The following is a 23,519-nucleotide window of genomic DNA, read 5'->3' on the forward strand; positions in this document are numbered from 1 at the left end:
GTGCTCAGAAAAAGTTAATAATCCAATCCTAATCTTTACAAGGATTAATAAACTTCATGCGATTAACCAGACACAAACTATACAAGCTGAATCTAAATAAAGAATGAAATGTAAGTTTTGTGAAAGTGCCATTTACTTCTGTTAGTGTGATAAAAAGAATACAACTGTGCAAGGCAGCTTGTAGAGTCTAACTGGAGAGCCTTCAATGACATATCTATTGCAGAAATCAGAACAAAATTAATTCTCAGACTATTGGACTAATTTGTTTGAATTTAGCCTGTCATTAAGTTTACCACGAAATACAACTGAAGCACTAATGTCAAAATGATCAAAAAGGATTCCACATTTTCATTCAGGGCCACAGACCAGAACAGTGATTTGTTGAAAGGCTGGTCTTGCAGAGCTAGCACAAGGAAACAACTTGCAAATTCAAAACAAAATCTGATTATTCCTGTAACATTACTTGACATCTCCTCCATCGAAGCAATATTACAAAGCTAAAGTTATTGCTAACACTGGGTCTGCTGAGGAGCAGATGAAATAGGTAGTTATTCTGTAGACTTGAAACAGTTTCTGTATCACTGCTTCAGTCCTGTATTAGCAGGGTATTTCACACTCAATCACAGAACCCAGTCTGAAAGCCATTTGAAAAGATTTCATAAGTTACCATTTTGCAGCTGCTGTTTTATGAATAAAGATTGAATAAGTCTTAGATGAAGCACATTGAGAATTTTAAACAGAATATTTGAAAATAAAATGTAGCTATTTTAAAAGGAAATTTCACTATCTACATAGCTCAAGACATGACTGGCATGACTAAGCAATATTATTCCTGATGAAGGGCTTTTGCATGAAACGTCGATTCTCCTGCTCCTCCGATGCTGCCTGACCTGCTGTGCTTTTCCAGCACCACATTCTCGACTCTGATCTCCAGCATCTGCTGTCCTCACTTTCACCTGACTAAGCAACACTTCCTCAGAAAAAGCAGTACTGCTTGAAAATAAGTGCACAAGCACAAATTCTTTGAAAAAAAAGATTTATTTTGTTCTCCAGATACAAAAGGTTGATGGAAAATCTAAATCAAAAATTGGTTTAAGAGTGTAACATACTTGACCAAATTAAATATTGTGGTAAACCCAATATTGCAGTAAATTCTTCATGGGATCAAGTCTAAAGTATTAAGTTCATATTTCTTATACATAATGTTTGCAAAAAGATTTACTTTAGACTGGAGTCCCATGGATGTGCAGTACAATAGATACTGACATACCAATTTATTTCTATCTTGGTTCAATTACAAAATAAAGTATTTAAACCTTATATATTATATTAACATGTTTTTTTTTGTAGTAACAGAATCTGAAACTAATCTTTATTTACTAATTCGTGGAGTGTTGAAAGCTTTCACTGCTTTGTATTTTGAGCCATTTGTCACATGAAATCTTAGCGATGAGGAATGACTAGATGAATCACAGCAAAAGATTCTCTTTAAAATTTAATGAAATTTTTTTTTGGAAATGAGTTGTACCACAAAATTTAGCCACAACAATCAAGATGGATCAAGCAACTACATTAAATTAAAAAGGAACTCACAAAGTACCATGTTAAACTTTTTTTGAAGACTGCTGGAGCATTCCTTGCCTCGAACCAAGAATCTTGGGTTTCACCATGGACACATCAAAATCAAAGTGAAATGGGAATTGAAAACACACGTTGAACACCACATACATGAAATGAAGTAAGTTCACTTATTCCCTTTTTTCTAAAAAAAAATCTGTTTTTTCTGAACTGAATTGCACATCAAAAGTATACTAGCAAGGTAACATTTCAAGTAATGGACACAATGACTTTTCTGAACCTCGTTATCACCGGAAAGTACACTTTATGCTGCTGGAAGCAGTTTCAGAACCTTCAGTAATTAAAAAACAAGTACTAAACTTCATCCCATCTTTGGACTGAAAGTAACAGTTAAGGTCTCCTCAAAAAGACGCCATTGAAACATGGTTTTACTGCAACATACTTGCTAAAGAAAGATCTACTTTTAAGAAATATAATTTCACTATCCAAAGGATGGACTGATAAACACACACCGTTTACCAGAATAGGTAAAGACGGCAAAACAGATTTGGCAGTAAAGGGAGTGTTTCAAATAAATAATTAATCCCAAATTGAGAATTTTCTACAACAAACTTACAGAAAATTGGGAACAGAATATTTTTGACAAGCCCATTTCATCCTTTTAAAATAAAAAACAATTTAACTACATCTGATATGCCAAAACCTTTACACGAGTCATCAAAAATCTCGTTTAAAACCGTTTTTCACTGTCCTTCATCAGTTAGTTCTTGGAGTCTTCAGACGTATTTACTGTTCACTGAGTTTGCAGAGCTAAAACAACAGGAGGGTGCGAACGTAGGCTGACATTAGGAAATGAAAGAAGAATTTCAGAATCTGAGAGAGGGCCACTGTGTGCATGACAGCTGTGATGCAACTGCACATGCCGATGACTGGCATTACATTTTAATATCTTTTAAAATAAGAAAAGGTGTCAAGTACTTTAAAAGGGTAAGCAGAATTACACCACAAAATCCCTTATTCCCTGTAAAAAGTTTGAATCAAATCTGGAAGAAATATTTTTTTTTTTAAAAATCTCTGCTTAATAACATGATTGTGCAGACTATATTTCCTCCAGCATCAGTACACATCTGATCGTTTGTGTCTGCTGATCACTAATTAAAACATAGCAAAGCTGGTAATGATTCTTAGAACAGTGCACAGTAATAGATTTTTAAAGCACTACAGTTCAATTACTAAGGCTAGAACATTGTGTAGTTACATAGTGTCCCTATGATTGCAGCTAGTTTACAAAGGAAACCAAAAATTGGAGATGAATTCACCAGACATCTGGTGGCCAATTCCTACTGCATTCATAAGCCTTGGTCACAAATGTGACCAGAGTGCTCAATGTTTGGTAGTGTTCCAAAGATCCAAGATATTTATCATGAATGTATTTTTTTTCAATAAATAGATAGATCAGTTACATACTAAGGCAGTGTTGCACATGCATCATTCACCATGTAGATGTGGACACCACAAAGATACATACTACCGCTGAGATTCTCAAAGAGCAAATATCCAGGGGATGAGAGGTAAAGGAGAAGATGAACCTCACTGGTCCAGCGCTTCCAGAACATTCCTCAGGCTGGTAAGGATCTGTTGAATCTCTTGGCATTTTCCCCCAGCAACACGGTCAGGGGAAGAGAAGCATGACTGGCTGGAAAAAAGCTGCAGGAAGTAGCTCTATAGGGCTAGTCATCGGTTGCATCGCTTAAAAAGTTCAAATCTCCAGCTCGTAGCCGGGGACCAGTGTCCTCATGACGTTCCTGAAGTTTCCAGGTAACTCTGTAATTTTCGAACTGTGGTTTTATCCAGTGAGCAAAGGTCAAAGTCAAATGTTGTGTTTGTGATGTGAAAATGTCCCGTTTCTTCTATGAGATTAACGATCTAAATAAAGACAGATAAGCAACAAATTAGCTGACGTTAAACGCTGTTATTTATAACTCAACTGCAAATTCTAGTTTCAATTAAGTAGTGGTTAGTATTAACGACACCTCAGCACGTAAACACATTAACATTGGGGAAGGAATGATTCTTTCTTACTCCAGAGCTGCCCCAGGGCCACGATAGAAACCAAAAGTTTCTTTTGAAGTAGCCTTTGCTCATCATCTCTTTTCACTTCTTTAACTGATCTTTTTCTTCAGTTATATATTTGGATTATGTACTCCAACCTTGCCCCAAAATCCCTGTTCAAAGTCGACCTTTACCAGACATTCATCAGCATCAGAGCTGAAAAATGTGTTGCTGGAAAAGCGCAGCAGGTCAGGCAGCATCCGAGGAGCAGGAAAATCGACATTTTGGGCAAAAGCCCTTCACCAGGAATACAGGCAGAGAGCCTGAAGGGTGGAGTTGGGGAGAAAGTAGCAGAGAGTACAATAGGTGGGTGGGGGTGGGGATGAAGGTGATAGGTCGGGGAGGAGGGTGGAGTGGATAGGTGGAAAAGAAGAGAGGCAGGTAGGACAAGTCAAGGGGACAGTGCTGAACTGGAAGTTTGGAGCTGGGGTGAGGTGGGGGAAGGGGAAATGAGGAAACTGGTGAAGTCCACATTGATGCCCTGGGGTTGAAGTGTTCTGAGGCGGAAGATGAGGCGTTCTTCCTCCAGGCGTTGGGTGGTGAGAGTGGCAGTGAAGGAGGCCCAGGACCTCCATGTCCTTGGCAGAGTGGGAGGGGGAGTTGAAATGTTGGGCCACGGGGCGGTGTGGTTGATTGGTGCGGGTGTCCCGGAGATGTTCCCTAAAGAGCTCTGCTAGGAGGCGTCCAGTCTCCCCAATGTAGAGGAGACCGCATCAGGAGCAACGGATACAATAAATGATATTGGTGGATGTGCAGGTAAAACGTTGATGGATGTGGAATGCTCCTTTGGGGCCTTGGATGGAGGTGAGGGAGGTGGTGTGGGCGCAGGTTTTGGAATTTCTGCGGTGGCAGGGGAGGGTATCAGGACAGGAGGGTGGGTTGTTGGGGGGTGTGGACCTGACCAGGTAGTCACCGAGGGAATGGTCTTTGCGGAAGCCGGAAAGGGGTGGGGAGGGAGATATATCCCTGGTGGTGGGGTCTTTTTGGAGGTGGCAGAAATATCGGCGGATGATTTGGTTTATGCGAAGGTTGGTAGGGTGGAAGGTGAGCACCGGGGGCGTTCTGTCCTTGTTACTGTTGGAGGGGTGGGGTCTGAGGGCGGAGGTGTGGGATATGGACGAGATGCGTTGGAGGGCACCTTTAATTACGTCGATTCTCCTGCTCCTCAGATGCTGTCTACCTTTTGCAGCACACACACTCAACGCAGGATAGTGAGAGTGAAGTTGAAAGTAGCTGGCTTAACACGGACAGTGGAATTTACAACTAAAATAGTATTGAGTTCCACAGACGTTTCTGGCACTATTTGTTTTATCACACTGCATGAAAATGTTCCACGGTTGGCTGCTTCCTCATGCACTTACTTAGCTTCCTCTTAAATATGTTCATGCTATTTGCCACAATCACTCAATAACCACTCATTGCTATGGAGCGCAGTGGAGGCCAGGACATTAAATGTCTTCAAGGCAGAGATTGATAAATTCTTGATCTCGCAAGGAATTATGGGCTATGGTGAGAGTGGCGCTGAAATGCCCATCAGCCACAATTGAATGGCAGAGTGGATTCGATGGGCTTACTTCCTATGTCTAATGGTCTTATAGATGCTAGCAAATTTCCACCACTGTAGAAGATGGAAATATTTGGGGCAATCCTTTGCTTCAAAATTGTTCTGAAGGTCTAATTCGTCTGATGGTGTAAGTGTTAACTTTATAAATGGGAAACCAAGCTACAAATAGTTCATCAGGAAATCACAAGCATGACTGCACTCAATTCGCCATGCATCATCATTTCTGTAACCAGCCTGGTAAAATATACTCTCGCAAACAGCGGTGTCAGCCAGAAATATAAGATGGAGGGAGGAGAACAGGAAATCGGTTACCAAAAGGCGAACAGAGGATGATAGAAACAGAAATCGCTGGAGAAACTCAGCAGCTCTGGCAGCATCTGTTGGCAGAGAATGCAGGGTTTAATGTTTTGGATCCAGTGACCTTTCTTCAGAGAGAGGAGCTTCCTGTGCTTCTAGAACAGAGGGAGAATGCACAAGAACAGCAATTCAGGAAGAGAACAGCAGACCTGTGTAAGAAAGCCAGCAGTGGCAAAGTGTCCCTTCAACTGCTTTAATCTGTCAGAGCCAAGGTCCAATGTCCAGGAAAATAGCTGATTGGTGACTATTTACAATCATGCAGCATGGAAACAGATCCTTTGGTCCAACTCCTACATGCCAATCAGATATCCCAATTTGACATGGTCCCATTTACCATCATTTGGCCCATATCCCTCTAAACCCTTCCTATTCAAAGTTATCCCTTGGGGTCCTTTTTAAATCTTTCCTCTCTCACTTTAAACCTATGCCCTCTAGTTTTGAAGTCCTCCACCATAAGAAAAAAAGACCTTGGATATTCACCCTATCCACACCCCTCATGATTTTATAAACTTCTGTAAGTCACTCCCTCCCTCCCTCCCACCCACCCCCCCCATGTGTTTTTTTTAAAATTATTATTAGACAGTCGCTCAGGTATTTTCCACATATCCTTGATTCTTTAACTAAGGATAAATGCCTTTCTCAGCTTTGACTGACCCAGTACCGACAGCCCACTGTGGTAAAGCATTTCATAGATTCACTACACTTGGAGAAGAAATTCCTCCTCAGCTCTGTCTTAAAGGAGTGACCCCTTGCTCCGAGATGATTCCCTCGCCTTAAGCTCTCCTCTTCAGTGCCTTTTTTTGATTAGCCAAGTGGCTGAAATCAGGAGAGATTATTACAACTTTAAAAGTACACAACTAAGAAAAACACTATTTAACATGGAAATTCATTTACGGGCCTATTCTGAGGAAGGGACATCAGATCAGAAATGTTAACGGACTTCTCGTACAGATGCTGCCAGACCTGCTGAGTTTTTCCAGCTTCTTTTCCTACCTATCTTTGTGTCATCAGCAAATGTAGCTACCATACCTCTGACCCCTTCATTGACATCAGTTTCAACTGTACCACAGATCCCCGTGACATACTATTCAGGACATCCTGCCAACCTGAAAAAAAACCATTTATCCTTTCTCTCTGCTTCCTGTTAACCAGCCAGTCTTTTAGCCATGCAATATCATGATGCCTACACCTTGAGATTTTACTTTCTGCAATAGTCTATAATATGGAACCTGAACAAATGCCTTCTGGAAATCTAATTGCAAAACATCCACTGGTTCCCCTTAATCTACAGCACAAGTTTTTCAAAGCACGTCAATAAATTTGTTAAATATTTTTTCCCGCTGACAAAACCATGCTGGCTATGCCTGACCACATTGATCTTATCCAAGTGCCCTGTCGTAACATCTTTAATAATAACTTCTAACATTTCCCCAACGACAGATAACATTGTCTTTTCGTACCTTGTCTCCTTCCCTTTTTGAACAAAGGAATTAAATTGGCTATTTTTCATTTCAAAGGAGCCTTTCTCCAAATCTATTTTTTTTTGTTGGAAAATTAAAACCAACAGATCACCAATTTCATTGGTTACCTGTTTTGTTTTAAGATCCTTGGATAAATCAGACAATCTAGAGAACCTAGGAGGATCTAGAGACTTGTCAACTTGCAATTCCCAACAATTTATTCAGTACTACCTCCCTGCTAATAGTAATCATTATTTGGAGATGCCGGTGTTGGACTGGGGTGCACAAAAGTTAAAAATCACACAACACCAGGTTATAGTCCAACAGGTTTAATTGGAAGCACATGAGCTTTTGGAGCATCGCTCCTTCATCGTAATAGTAATGTTCTTGATTTTCTCTCTCCTTTTTATTTCCTGATTTATATCAGTTACCAGGATATTACTTGTATTCTCTGTGCTAAAGACCAGTGCAAAAGCTGTTCAATTTGTCTGCCATCTCTTCACCCTCCACTATTAATTCCACAGACTGTTTCTCTATAGGACCAACACTTACTGTGCTAACTATTCTTTATGAAATATCGAAAGAAACTTTTGCGGTCTGTTTTTTCACATTTTTGGCTAACCTGGTCCCTTGCTGTGATTTTTCCTTTCTTATTAATCTTTGTTTTTTAATATTCCATCTGATCTTCTGACATGGCACCTATGCACAATTATATGTCTCTAATTCTTGGACAACTTATTTGATAAATCAATGGGACTGAAGGCAGACAAATTATTCAGACCTGATGGCCTGTAACCATGGGTTTTAAACAAAGTGGTGACAGAGAAATATACATTGAAATTTTCCAGAAATTTAGGAGGGTTCCAGTGGATTGGAAAACCACTAAAGGAACACCCTTGTTCAAGAACAGAGGGAGACAGAAAGAAGGAGACTACAGGTCAGATAAACTAACATCTGTCATTAGCCTAACAAATGCTAGATTCCATTATTAAAAAAAGACACAGAAGGAGGTTTAGAAAAAGATTAACGCAATGAAAAAAAGAGTAAAAATACTTTTGTGAAAGGCAGCTCACGTTTGACAAATTTGCTTAAGTTGTTTGAATTGATCAAGCAGTTTTAAGCAGTTGATCAAGGTGAACTTGTAGATGTCATGTATTTTGATTTCCAGAAAGCATTTAATATAGTGCCGTGTGAAGAAGTTACCGCACAAGACAGGAGCTGACACTAATGAGATATGTATTAGTATGGATTGAGGATTGGTTAACACACAGAAGACAGAATCGGAATGAATAGACCTTGTTAAGATTGGAAAGTGGAGTGCTACAACAAACAGTCCTTGGACCTCAATTAGTTACCATCTACATGAATAACATGGTGTGGACAGATCAGAATGTATCCACATTTGCTGATAATATAAACATTGTGGAAGAGTATGCTGTGATAAGGAGGTAAGGAATCTGCAAAGGGTTAGATTGGTTGAGTGAGTAAGCAGAAGCTTGGCTGCTGGAGTTTAATGTAGAAAATGTGAAGTAGAAAGAATAAACAGGCAGACCATTATTTAAATGGAGGAAGATTCTAAAAAGTATATTACAGTGTGATCTTGTGCACAAAACAATTAATTACGTGCTGCAACTGCATGCTAAGTTTAAGACAGCAAATTGAATGTTGGTTTTATTGCTGGGGGGGGGGGGGGTGGGGGTTAGAGTTTACAAATGGGAAAAGCTTGTTGTAACTATACAGATGCTTGTGGTGCTATAACTGGAGTACTGCTTCGGTCCCTGTGTTTACAAAATATACTGGCATTGGAGGCAGTTCAAATATACAGTTCAAAAGAGATTCACTTGGCTCATTCTTGGGATAAAGGGATTTGATTTATCAAAAATATGTTTATTTATTAGCATCTAAAAGAATAAGGGGCGATCCTGTTTATCCATAAACTTTTTGTAGGGGACAGTACAGTGGCTCAGTGGTTATCACTGCTGCCTCACAGCACCAGGGACCTGGGTTCGATTCCACCTTGGGGCAATTGTCTGTATGTATTTTGCATGTTCCCCGTGTCTGCATGGATTTCTTCCGGGTGCTCTGGTTTCCTCCCAAAGCTGTGCAGGTTAGGTGGATTGACCATGCTAAATTGTCCAGGGACACGTAGGCTAGGTGGATTCACCATGGGAAATGCAGGGTTACAGGGATAGGGTAAAGGGGTGGGTCTGGGTGGAACACTTGTTGGAGGGTCAATGTGGACTGGGCCAGTCAAAGGGCCTGTTTCCACACTGTAGGGATTCTATGTCTATATCTTACAGGATAGATATTGAGGGGACAGTTCCACCCATTGGGGGAGTCTCAAACTAGGGGAAATAATTACAGAATAGGGAGATACTGAAAGCTGAGGAGCAAAGCAATTTCTTCTCCGAGGATAGTGAATGCCTGAAAATCTCTACCAGGAAAGTTGTGGAGGCTGGATCAGTGGAAGTATTTAAGGAGGAGGTAGATATATTTTTGAAATCTTGAGGTGTTGAGGGCTATGAGATGGTACAAAAGATGGCCCATCCTATTTCTTTTGTTTTTTTCTGAACCAATGATTATAACCAATGTCTTTCGGTGCTTGAACTCCCAATGCAGAGGAATAAGGTTTTAGATATCATCTATTGGGCTGTCCAATCGATATTGCTATCTATCCAGTCGGTAAATGCACCATGTTTACTCGAAGTGTCGTAGCCAAAAGATTAAGGTTCTATTCCAATAAGGACGATACGGAGAAAACAATACAGTCAGTCAAAGTCTCTCTGACACGATTACGAAACATAAGTTTGCAAAATTGGAGAATTACACAGTGCTATTTACAAGTTGAATAAAGTATTGGTATTCAAGGTTTGTATCTTCATCAACTATAAGATATCTCTCCTGCAATACTTTCCAGACAATGAGACACACCAGGTTTAGAATTGTGTTACATGACGAAGTCTTCCACAGTTTCCTGCCCAGCTTTAATGGGTTCCAAGCTATTCACATTTGTAATACTAGGACCTTACTTTTACAAGAGGTGATTCTGCATTTATTTACATGATAGCAAAATGCAAAAGTGAAGCAAAAGCATTCCCTTTATTGACTCCTTATTGGTCTGAACACGACAGCAGTGTTTTTAACATGAAAGCCACTTGAATTCTGATTACAGACAAGTTACTCAGAGGTGAAACAAGGCTCCTTCTGAATGGCTGAACACTCTTCATTTCACAGCCAATGAACACAGGAGACAACAGTGTAGATCACATTCACATATTAAATTGACTAAACTGATCTCATTAAGGAATAGTGTCACCATCATAATAATACCGAACTCATAATGCAGAATCTGAACCAATATTCCAGATGTACAAGATAAAATTCCACCACGCACCAAGGACAAAGCCAGTCAACCTTCAGAGGTTGCAGTGGCAAGGCTTAGAGACCTTTAGCTTTCCCTGTCACTGGGCAAGTACGGGATGCCTGTAGGTCTTCAGATATTTAAAGACTTGCCAGACCAAGCACCATCTCCACCTCAAGCAGAGGATGACAATCCTACCATCTTGGCTATGAATGATTTTCTGAAAATGGACAGATGGGCTGGGAGGTTCATCAATAGTTTGCAAGCTGGATTGAAAGATGGACAAGTCCCAATAGTATCAGGACGGAGTCTGCTGCAGAAGATGCTCGCACATATTGCAGCTGTGACATAGACGTGGCATGGTGCTGTAGGTCCACACCCTTAACTATTCAGCTCTTAAATTGTGACCAGCTGCCTCACTCACCCAGCGCATTAAAAATGCAATGCAGGACCGAGAAGCTGAAGTAAGTTAACACTGAAGACCGTGTGGCTAAAATGCAATACAATCCATAGACGCTACCAACTTCCAAATAAACACCAAGTGTGGTAGTGTGGAAAAAAACGATGCCAAGAGCCAGAGGATGCCCGAGAGGCATGTGTTCTGTGTTAAAGGTGACCTAGCAGATACAAATGAGCTTTAAAGTAAATTCCTGAAGAGTTGAAGTTCTGAGAGAGTTGGTACTAATGTACACATATGTGGGTGAGGCGGGTGTTTTGCCAAAGCCAACTCGCAAGGATGAAAGCTGGGGAAGACTGGTGTCTGTGGAGTATGCAGGAGAGGTTGTGGTGAAGTCAGGGTTGGATGAGGACCTGGACAATCAATGATCTACAGCTGCCAGGTATTGGCTCCAACCTTCATGTTGGGAATTGGTGGCATCTGGCTTCTCTGCGAAGGAGAGGAGAATTGGAAGTGGCACATAAATCAGGTGATGTGGGCTAACAATGAGATTTAACTGCATGGAAATAAGGCAGTCACCACTTAGTGTGGGTCTGAAGTTGCAGTTTTCAAATCAAGGAAGAGAAAGCATTGGGAATTCTTTTCTTGATGCTGAGGTTCTATTTCTGATGCATTTTCCCAACGTTTGCAGCATTGTTTATGGAGAGGAAATGTGCTAGCCCGAGTGTTCATCATGAAGTTGAGACTGCTATAAAAATACGTTTAGCTCACAGGTGCCCTTTAGAGAAGATAATTTGTCAGTCTTACTTTTGAGTACAGACCCACAGCCACATAGTTGACTCTGAGCTGACCTCTGAATCTCAATCTCATGTGATGAAGGTACAGATTATCATAATGTGAAAACCCGTATTCTAAAGTGGACCGAACCATTTATAGTTTAAAAAATTGCACTTTAAAATGGAGGATCCTAGTCTTGGTATCATGTCGATTTGCTTGAAAAGTGTTACCTGGGGAGAGTCTGATCTTTGTTGGCACATGCACCCAAGTATGGATTTACAATCTTGGGGTACATCTTGAGAGGAAATAACAAATGGCACCCAAGATGTCCTGTGACATGGGGAGAGACAGAAGCAAGTTCTTAGAAAAGCAGAGTGTGCTGTTTCTTTTAGACAGAAGTTGGTCATTCAGAGTGAAAATGCTTCTCACGGTCGCAGTACAGTTTAGCAGTCTTCAAAATAATTCGAGCTACAAAAATAAAGTCCCAAGTGGTTTCATGCCAGTGACAGTGAAGCTTCAGGAACAGACAGCTCAGGAAGAGGAGATTTGGGAATTCATGTTAAGAAATCAGTCAAAATAAAACAAGCTGTGCTAGCAGTTTAAGGGTCTCCGGAAGAGACATTCATAAAGATAGAGCATCGAGGCAATGCAGAAAATTATCAAAAAGAATCCAAACACAGCCATGCCGACTGAAGGAGGAACTGGAGGCAAGGATAGGCCTCACCGAGATTCGAATATCCCTTTGGTAGATCACTTGTTAGATCTTTCCAATCAGAAAATGGCCCTTCAATGCCTGTTCTTTTTTCATGAATCAACCTTCTATCCATACCAATGTGCTCCCCCTATTTGATGTTTGCACCTTAGCGAATACCTTGTGGATCTCTATCTACAATACAACCACAATACAAGAGCATGTTAGCTCCTCAAAGAACTGCAATAAATTGGTTAAACATTATTTGTTTCATAAAACCATGCTGACTCTGCCCGATTTCCCGGAGTTGTTTCCCCCCCCCCCCCACCCCCGAAGTACCCAGCTACAATATTTTTAAAAACATTTTCTAACATTTTTTTTCTCAGATCGATCTTAAGCTAACTGGCTCTGGCCTGTAAGTTCCTGCTTTCTCTATCTCTTCCATTTTGAAGAAAGGACTTACATTTGCTCTTTTCCAATCAAATGGATACTTCCCCACATGTTGGAAATTTTGAAAATTGAAGCCAATACATAACATCTCACTGACTGATTCTCGGAAGAACCATCATCCCAGGGGATGAAGTCCATGAAGACCCAGAGATTTGTCAGCGCAGCAGCTCCAACTATCACTTTAGTGAATTTTCCGGAGTTTCCCCCCTCCTTTCCATTCCATGAATTTCACACATTTCTGGAATATTATTCATATCCTCTATATTTATGATTTAGGCAAAATATGCATCCAATTCATCCACCAGCTCTGAAATTTTCCACTAATTTGCCAGGCACACTTTGACGGACTAATGCTCACTTTGCTTACTCTTTTAAAAAGATTTTCTATAGAAACTCTCACAAACTGCTTTTACAGTTCTAGTGGCTTTTTCTTGCATTCAAATTTCTCTCTGCTTAATAATCTATTGGACATCAGGCATATCTAACAATGAGATACTGGCGATGTCACATCAAAGAATTGCCTGCATGCTAAATAAGAGAGAATATTGGTATAAGTTGGCTGAGGTGAATTGGGAAATGCATTAAAAGGCAGTACTGTACATAAGCAATGGATAGTTTTTAAAAGAATCATGACATGATTCACAGCAACTAAGTTAAAAATCACAAGGCACTAGCTTATAGTCCAAATAAACCTTTTGGACTATAACCTGACGTTGTGAGATTTTGAACTTTGTCCACCCTAGTCCAACACCGGCACCTCCATATCTTTACAGTAACTATACATGTTCCTTCAGGATAAAAAGAACTCAAAATGATCAGTTAATTGTGAAAGCAAACTCAGACAGACTAACATCTTGCATTCACGATTAACTCAGGCAGCATATATGGTTTTAATATATGCCCAGCAAAAGCCTGAAGGTTCCCCTTTTGAAACTAGCGGAGATTCATTTTGTTTCAGAACCAAACACTTCCTCACAAGGAGGTTTGCTCCTAAAATTGTGAAGTACAGCATTTTCATTAAACGGGATCAGTATTTCAACTTAGCTTAAACAACAAGACTGGGGTTCATGTGGCTGTGTTCCTATCTCTGAGCCAAGAGGTCCAGGTTCAAGTCCCACTCGTTCTAGAGGCATGTAATGGCATCCCTGAACAGACTGGTTAGTAAATATCTCTAAAAAGCAAGACTGCAAAAAATAACATTTATTTGATTTGAGGGCAACTTCTCTTTGTTGGTAGGCAGGATAGGACACAGACGCAAGTGGAACAGCACATATTTCAGTGCTGGAAGTGTGTAGTGCTGGAAAAGCACAGGTCATGCAGCATCCGAGGAGCAGGAGAATCTAATCTAATCGTGTTGACTGCTTTTGTAATGTGTCAATCTGGTCCAAAAGGGGAGGCCACTGAAAAACATTGCAGTAGACTGTGTGCCTGTTCCATTTGGTTCTATGAGCATGACTGAAGCAGAATGCCCTGTAATAACAGAAACATGCCCATTCAAATTAATCATCTATTTTTTGCCAGATATTAATCCTATGACCTGCGGGTCGACAACGGACTCCTTACTCTGTCGATTGGCTGTTTCTCCATTAGAATGACTGGTCAGTTCTTACATCTGGCTACAATGAAAGTGAACAATTTCAAACAGTTCAGAAGCAATCAATCAACATTTTACTGGTTGGGAAAATCCCTGGCCATAGAGATATTTAGCACAGAAACAGACCCTTCAGTCCAACTGATCCATACCAACCAGATATCCTAACCTAATCTAGTCCCATTTACCAGCACTTGGCCCATACCCCTCTAAACCCTTCCTACTCGTATACTCATTCAGATGCCTTTTAAATGTTGTAATTGTAGCAGCCTCCACCACTTCCTCTGGCAGCTCATTTCATATGCAGACCACCCTCTGTGTGAAAAAAGGTTGTCCCTTGGGTCTCTCTTAAATCTTTCCCCTCTCACCGTAAATCTATGCCCTCTAGTTTTGGACTCCCCTTCCTTGTGGAAAAGACCTTGTCTATTTACCCTATCCATGGCGCTCGTGATTTTATAAACCTCTATAAGGTCACCCCTCAGCCTCTGATGCTCCAGGGAAAACAGCCCCAGCCTGTTCAGCCTCTCTCTATAGTTCAAACCTGCCAACCCTGGCAACATTCTTGCAAATTTTTTCTGAACCCTTTCAAGTTTCACAACATCCTTCCTATAACAGGGAGACCAGAATTGCACGCAGTATTCCAAAAGTGGCCTGACCAATGTCCTGTACAACCACAACATGACCTTCCAACTCCAATACTCAATGCTCTGACCGATAAAGGAAAGCATACCAAATGCGTTCTTCACTAATCTATCTCCCTGCGACTCTACTTTCAAGGAGCTATGAATCTGCAATCCAAGGTCTCTCTGTTCAGCAACACTCCATAGGATCTTACCATTAAGTGTATAAGTCCTGCTAAGATTTGCCTTTCCAAAATGCAGCATCTCAGTCTTTGCCTTTCCAAATACATGTAAATCTGTCCCTCAGGACTTCCTCCAATAACTTGCCCACCATTGATGTCAGGCTCACCAGTCTGTAGCACCCTGGCTTTTCCTTACCACCTTTATTAACCAGTGGCACCATGTTTGCCAACCTCCAGTCTTCCGGCATCTCACCTGTGACTATTGATGATACAAATATCTCTGCAAGGGGGCCAGCAATCACTTCCCTAGCTTCTGAGTTCTTGGGTACATCTGAACAGGTCCTGGGGATTTATCCAATTATATATGCAACTTAAGCTGTCCAGCACCACCTCCTCTGTAAGTATGGTCATTGTTCAAGATTTTTATTTCCCCACATTCTAGATCTTCCACATCCTTCTCCATAGTAAACACTGTTGCAAAGTACTCATTTAGTATCGCCTCCATCTGAGGTGCCACACACTGGTGACCTTGCTGATCTCTTTAAGGGGCCCTATTCTCTCCTTAGTTACCCTTTTGTCCTTCTTGTATTTGTCAAATCCCTTTGGATTCTGCTTAACCTTATTTGCCAAAGCGCTCTCATGTTGTATGGGATCGCTTATAGATAGATTCCCAGGAATATCATCGAGGTAAAAACAATGACGGCAGATGCTGGAAACCAGATTCTGGATTAGTGGTGCTGGAAGAGCACAGCAGTTCAGGCAGCATCCAAGTAGCTTCGAAATCGACGTTTCGGGCAAAAGCCCTTCATCAGGAATCCTGATGAAGGGCTTTTGCCCAAAACGTCGATTTCGAAGCTACTTGGATGCTGCCTGAACTGCTGTGCTCTTCCAGCACCACTAATCCAAAATCCCAGGAATATCATCCCTAATTACAGCCGTAATGTTATCCCTTTTATGCCCTCCTGATTTCCCTCTGAAGTATACTCCTACTGCCTACATACTCTTCTAGGGAAATCACTCCATCTCTCTTGTCTATACCTGACATGCTTCCTTCTTATTCTTGACCTAAACCTCAATTTCTTTAGTCATCCAGCATTCCCTATACCTACCAGCCTTTCCTTTCACCCTGACAGGAATATACTTTCGCTGGAGTCTCGTTTTCTCATTTCTGAAGGCTTCCCATTTTCCAGTCATCCCTTTACCTGCGAACATCTGCCCCCAATCAACTTTTAAAAGTTCTTGCCTAATACCGTCAAACTTAGCCTTCCTCCAATTCAGAGGTTTCATTTTCAAATCCAATCTATCCATTTCCATCACTACTTTAAAACTAACAAAATTATGGTCGCTGGCCCCAAAGTGCTCCCCCACTGACACTTTTGTCACCTGCCCTGCCTTATTTCCCAAGAGGAGGCCAAGTTTTGAATCTTCTCTAGTAGGTACATCCACATACGGAATCAGAAAATGTTCTTGTACACACTTAAATTCCTCTCCATCCAAGCTCTTAACATTATGACAGTTGCAGTCTATGTTTGGAAAATTAAAATCCCCTATTATAACCACCCTATTATTCTTCCAGATAACTGAGATGTCCTTACATATTCGCTTCTCAATTTCCTGCTGACTGATTGGTGGTCTACAGTACAATCCCAATACAGTGATCATCCCTTTCTTATTTCTCAGTTCCATCCAAATAACTTCCCTGGACGTATTCCCAGGAATATCCTCCCTAGATACAGCCGTGATGTTACACCTAATCAAAAATGCCACTCACCCTCTTGTCTTGCCCTCCCTTTTGATCCTTCCTATAGGATCTATAGCGTGGGCCACTAAGCTGTCAGTCCTGTCCATCCCTGAGCCACGTCTCTGTAATTGCTATGATATCCCAGTCTCATGTTCCTAACCAGGTCTTGAGTTCAACTGCCTTACTTGATAGGCCTCCAGCATTGATAAATTATACTGTATTTGTTTCAGTCTTAGCTCATTCTCTGCTTTGTTCCTGCCTGCCTGGTCTGTTTGACTTACACCTTGTCCCAACTGTATCAGTCTCAGACTGATCTCTTTCCTCATTGTCTCCTGGGGTCTCTTGTCTCTTCCCTCCTCCCCCTCCCCTCTCCCCCTCACCCCACCCCACCCCACCCCACCCCTCTCCCCTCTCCCAACCCCTCTCCCCCCTCACCCCACCCCTGCCGTACATGGCGTACCCCTCATTACATTAGAGCCAGTCTCAGAATCAGAAACCTGGCTGTCAGTGCTACATTCCCCTGAGAGTCCATCACCCCCTACATTTTCCAAAACACAATACAGGTTTGAAATGGGGATAGCCATAGGAGACTCCTGCACTACCTGCCTCCCTCACCCTCCTTTCTTGGAGATGACCCATCTACCGACTGTATCTTCGTATATCCCCCTTCCTGCAATTGCCATCCATCACTGGTCTCCCCCAGTTTCTGTAAATTTTAACTGCCACTCCAACTGATCCATGCAATCCAGTCGGATTCACAACCAAAGACACTTCCTGCAGACATAACCACCAACATGGAAACTCTCCTTAATCTCCCACATCCAACAGGAAGAGCACATCACTCTACTAAAGGCCATCTTTGCACCTTAATCTACAGACCTAAAAACAAATAGCACAATCTCACTGCTTCCAGGCTAGCTTAAAAGCTATGTTTTTATATTTTTAAAGTTTAATCAAGAGACAGATCTCAATAACAACACCGAATATAAAAAAACATTCCACGCACTGTTGTAGATTACAAAAGAAAACCAGTAAGGTTACACTTCAAACACTGTCCACTTCGCTGCTCCCTTGCTGTGAGCTCCCACACACAGGTTTCTCCAAGGTCAGCTGGGAATTCTGCTGTTTATTTTTCCGAGAATGAACTCCAATGTGCAGAGATACTTGAAAATAGACAGCATAGTCAGTAGCTGTGCAGGTGAAGCTGGGTCAGGCAGCAGTGCAGATTTTGCTCTCCTTTTGAATCACTTCCCATGTGGGTCACTGCCCTTTAATCTGTCTTCCTCCTTTTTGAAATGCTGTTGTTTCTCCCCTCGCCCCCCCCGCCCCCCGCCCACCACCAAAATAAGGTGCAGAACAATGCAACAGCTTATAAAACGGTGAATACTGCTCCTAGAATTTGAGGAACTGAGCTCCAACACTGAAAATACACCAAAAAGGAGCTGTTCTTACAGCCACAATTTTGTCTGATCCTCCATTTGGATGATGATAGTTAATCTTTCATTAGAATGATCTTGAGTTCACAGCCACGATACAGTGGAAACCAATCAGAAAAAGCCTCAAGTAGTATACATTTTGGTGCTGGAACCTGGCATTCATGAATAGAGTATCAAGTCAGAATCTTTGCTGCTCAAATGAAATCATGAACAGTTTGAAGAAATGAGCTGGTGTATCACACTGAAGAAAATGTTTATCCCCCCCCACCACCAAACTCCCCTATGATACAGAGATGTGGTGGAGCTGCTGGTGTTGGACTGCGGTGGACAAAGTCAGAAGTCACATGACACCAGGATATAGTCCAAAAGATTTATTTGAAATCACAAGCTTTTGAAGCGCTGCTCTTTCATCAGCTAATGCGATTTTATTGGTCAGAGCATTGAGTACAGGACTTGGGAGGTCATGTTGTGGCTGACCAGGACAATGTTAGGTCACTTTTGGAATATTGCATGCAATTTTGGTCTCCTTCCTATTGGAAGGATGTTGTGAAACTTGAAAGGGTTCAGAAAAGATTTACAAGCATGTTGCCAGGGTTGGAGGATTTGAGCTACAGGGAGAGGCTGAACAGGCTGGGGCTGTTTTCCCTGGAGTGTCGGAGAATGAGGAGTGACCTTCTTGAAGTTTACAAAATTATGAGGGACATGGATAGGATAAATCAATAAGTTCTTTACCTTGGGGTGGAGGAGTCTAGAACTAGAAGGATAGGTTTATGGTGAAAGGGGAAAGATATAAAAGAGACCTAAGGGGCAACTATTTCACACAGGGTGGTGTGTGTATGGAATGAGCTGCCAGAGGAAGTGGTGGAGGCTGGTACAATTGCAACATTTAAAAGGCATCTGGATGGGTATATGAATAGGAAGGGTTTGGAGGGATATGGGCTGGCAGGTGGGACCAGATTGAGTTGGGATATCTGGTCGGCATGAACGGGTTGGACTGAAGGGTCTGTTTCCATGCTGCACATCTCTATGACTCTATGTTGGACTATAACCTGATGTCATGTGACTTCTGGCTTTTACTAGATAGTGAAGTAGTACACAAAGAACATAGATATTATGTTCAAGAACAGAAGGGAAACATGTAAAAATGGAGAAGGAATGCCAAGTGGTGAAAAATAACAACTGGGAAACTGGTAAGATGCTTGTGATCCTTCTTAAACTCTCAGGTGCAACTACAGGATTGTAAAACTTGGCAAGTTTCTCTTTTAGAATCAATCCTTAGATGTGGAATAAAACCAGACAATTTGTGTAATAGTTAAATACGTATCTTAAAAGGAGTGTTACCTGTTGTAGTATGTGCCGTTCACGAAGTGTCATTAGCCTTCGATGAAGCTCAACCAACTCATCCAGATATGCCTGAGGACAAATATCCAATGAAGAATTATTATTTTGACACCTTTTTAGCATGCCCTAAAATGTAAATATAAAATGCTGTTCAGGTACCCCAATGCATTTTGTCTCTCACCAGTTACACTCTTGAAGATTAACATGTTGTCAAAGACCATACTTGGCATACAAAAAAAAAGTTTTATAATCAGCTGCACGATCTCGGATGGTCCGCACTTTGGGATCTGCACAGATAAAACCAACTTCATATTCGAGATATTGTGCGCTTTTTGTCAAAATTCAACTGGAGAGATTCCATGTCTCTTACAAGGAAAAAAACGTTTTTCTAATGGTTCACACGTTCACATGTTTCAGAATCTTGCAAAACATCTCAAATAATTTTGCAATATTCCCAAACTACCTTGTGCTAACGTACATTACAGTTATCGACTAATTGAAATGATCACTCTTTGCATTACTTATTGTGGTTAAGGCAATTCACAATGAATGAACTAAATCTGTACAGAAAATAAGTGAGGGTAATATTTTCCTCAACATACACCACTACACACAAATTTGTCGGTTATTCAAAAGTATATCATAAAATTTACAGTGGAAGTCTTTCAGTAAGCTTTCCTTTAAAAAAAACACAAGATTAATCCAGCATGGAATGCATAAAAACAAGAAAGAAAATGGTGAAAAGTAACATTGGACAAATGAGAATAATTATAAAGATACTAATTTCAGTTGACATAGTTTACTATTCAGAGGTTACAAGACTGGCCCATGATGTCCAAAGGAAAAATCAACATTAAATTGGAACATTTGATTTTAGAGAATAGAAACAAAGCAGGAGTAGACACTTCGAACCTGGTCTGTCATTGAAGTGGATCACAACTGATCACCCAACTTCATACTCTGTAGCTATTTGCACCCCTTAGCCACAAGAACCATAACTAACTCCTTCTGGAAGATATTCAATGCTTTGGCCTCAACCCACTTTCTCTGCAGAGAATTCACCACTCTCTGGGTAAAGGAATTTATCCTCATTTCAAAATGGCCGACCTTGTATTCTTAAACTGAGTCCTGGTATTGGAGCTCTCCATCACTGGGAACATCCTTCACATCACCTTCCAGATTCCGTGAATCATGTTCACATGATCGTTCCCTTGGGTATGCTGCTGGACGGTGAAAGGCATTTTATTTTATGCCATTTATAGTACGTAGACCAGTAATCTGTGAAAAACGTAACATCCAGGCAAGTGTTTCCAATGGATTGCTATATGCAACTGTTTTCATCAGCTACGTTCAACAGTGCTCAGGAACTAAGGTGCAGGTTCTTGCAAGTTGTTACTCAGAAGAGAGTCAGGAGGGTGGAGGGATGAGTGGACTGCTTTGGGTTGCTGGTGAGTAAGATACTTCAGGAGTAGGGTGAAGAGGCAACATGCCTTTATCCTGAAGGGGTTTGTCTAGAGTGCGTTTGTTACCCACATTTACCTCCAGTTAATTTATATTCCAATTCCAATTAGAATTATGTATATATTAAATATATACATGGGTGGCACGGTGGCTCAGTGGTTAGCAGTGCTGCCTCACAGCACCAGGGACCCGGGTTCGATTCCAGCCTCGGGCGACTGCCTGCGTGCAGTTTGCAAATTCTCCTCGTGTCTGTGTGGGTTTCTTCCGGGTGCTCAGATTTCCTCCCACAGTCCAAAGATGTGCAAGCCAGGTGAATTGACCATGCTAAATTTCCCCATAATGTTCAGGGATGTGTAAGTTACTTGCATTAGTCAGGGGTTAACGTAGAGTAATAGGGTAGGATACTCAGAGGGTGGGTGTGGACTTGTTGAGCTGAAGGGCCTGTTTCCACACTGTAGGGATTCTGATTCTAAAGATTGCATTACTAATTTAACTTTGCCTAGTCTACTGTTTGTTTGAAGCTTGGAATCTTGTGACTTTTGTCTCTTATTAAGTACATGGGATCTCTCTTTTAAGTGTTATAACATGAGATGTGTCATGGTGTTAAAAATAGTTTCGATCTAGGATTATATTTGGGTTCATGGACAGTACTGACTAACTAAAATTTTGAACAGTTAAATATAGTAATCCTCCAAAACTTCATTCCCATGGAAAGCTATAAAATTCGAAACAGGGCTCGAGAGGATAAATGCAGGATAGATGTTTCCAACGTCCAGCAACACCAGGAGTCCCAGTCTAAGGATACCGGGTAAGCTACTTAGGGCTGAGAGGAGGAGAAATTTCTTCACCCTGACACAGGTGAGCCCACATCATTTGCTTTAATCTGCAACAATTAATTATTAGGTCAGAAACCCCCAATCGTGCGAATCAGTCACTTTGTGCCTCCTACAAATAAGTAAAAGTACTCAGAAAAGGAAGTGTTTTGATCAACAAAAGGATCTTCTCAGTGAACAAACACTGAACTGCCTTCCCGTCGGGTGCGTGTGTGGAGAGAGAGTGTGCGCGCGCAGAGCGTGCGTGCGCGCGCAGAGCGTGCGTGCGCGCGCAGAGCGTGCGTGCGCGAGCAGAGCGTGCGTGCGCGCGCAGAGCGTGCGTGCGCGAGCAGAGCGTGCGTGCGCGAGCAGAGCGTGCGTGCGCGAGCAGAGAGTGCGTGCGCGAGCAGAGCGTGCGTGCGCGAGCAGAGAGTGCGTGCGCGAGCAGAGCGTGCGTGCGCGAGCAGAGAGTGCGTGCGCGAGCAGAGAGTGCGTGCGCGAGCAGAGAGTGCGTGCGCGAGCAGAGAGTGCGTGCGCGAGCAGAGAGTGCGTGCGCGAGCAGAGAGTGCGTGCGCGAGCAGAGAGTGCGTGTGTGTGCAGCGAGTGTGTGTGCAGAGCGAGTGTGTGTAGAGCGAGTGTGTGTAGAGCGAGTGTGTGTAGAGCGAGTGTGTGTAGAGCGAGTGTGTGTAGAGCGAGTGTGTGTAGAGCGAGCGTGTGTGAGCAGAGAGTGCGTGTGTGAGCAGAGAGTGCGTGTGTGAGCAGAGAGTGCGTGTGTGAGTAAAGAGAGTGTGTGCAGAGAGTGTGTGAGCAGAGAGTGTGTGTGTAGAGCGAGTGTGTGTGAGCAGAGAGTGTGTGTGTGTGAGCAGAGCGAGTGTGTGTGTAGAGCGAGTGTGTGTGTAGAGCGAGTGTGTGTGTAGAGCGAGTGTGTGTGTAGAGCGAGTGTGTGTGTAGAGCGAGTGTGTGTGTAGAGCGAGTGTGTGTAGAGAGAGTGTGTGTGAGCAGAGAGTGTGTGTGAGCAGAGAGTGTGTGTGAGCAGAGAGTGTGTGTGAGCAGAGAGTGTGTGTGAGCAGAGAGTGTGTGTGAGCAGAGAGTGTGTGTGTGAGCAGAGTGTGTGTGTGAGCAGAGTGTGTGTGTGTAGAGAGAGTGTGTGTGTGTGTAGAGAGAGTGTGTGTGTGTAGAGAGAGTGTGTGTGTGTAGAGAGAGTGTGTGTGTGTAGAGAGAGTGTGTGTGTGTAGAGAGAGTGTGTGTGTGTAGAGAGTGTGTGTGTGTGTGTAGAGAGTAGAGTGTGTGTGTAGAGAGTAGAGTGTGTGTGTAGAGAGTAGAGTGTGTGTGTGTGTGTGTATAGAGAGAGAGTGTGTAGAGCGAGTGTGTGTGTGAGTAGAGCGAGTGTGTGTGTGAGTAGAGAGAGTGTGTGTGTGTAGAGAGAGTGTGTGTGTGTAGAGAGAGTGTGTGTGTGTAGAGAGAGTGTGTGTGAGTAGAGAGAGTGTGTGTGAGTAGAGAGAGTGTGTGTGAGTAGAGAGAGTGTGTGTGAGTAGAGAGAGTGTGTGTGTGTAGAGAGAGTGTGTGTGTGTAGAGAGAGTGTGTGTGT

At 42.1% G+C, this 23,519-nt stretch overlaps 1 protein-coding gene across 2 annotated transcripts in view; it reads right to left on the reverse strand.

Moving 5' to 3' along the window:
* Positions 1 to 1,019: 1,019 nt before the first annotated feature.
* Positions 1,020 to 23,519, reverse strand: part of mllt3 (MLLT3 super elongation complex subunit) — a 175,659-nt gene continuing 153,159 nt past the window's right edge. For both annotated transcript variants that reach the window (XM_072590202.1, XM_072590198.1), the window contains 2 exons: positions 19,659 to 19,730; positions 1,020 to 3,504 (listed from right to left, as the gene is read on the reverse strand). In XM_072590202.1, coding sequence (XP_072446303.1) covers positions 3,373 to 3,504; positions 19,659 to 19,730 — 204 coding nt within the window. In that variant the 3' untranslated portion in view covers positions 1,020 to 3,372. The remainder of the gene's footprint in view (positions 3,505 to 19,658; positions 19,731 to 23,519) is intronic.

This window comes from Chiloscyllium punctatum, chromosome 2 (assembly GCF_047496795.1).
Source record: "Chiloscyllium punctatum isolate Juve2018m chromosome 2, sChiPun1.3, whole genome shotgun sequence".
Classification (NCBI taxonomy): domain Eukaryota; kingdom Metazoa; phylum Chordata; class Chondrichthyes; order Orectolobiformes; family Hemiscylliidae; genus Chiloscyllium; species Chiloscyllium punctatum.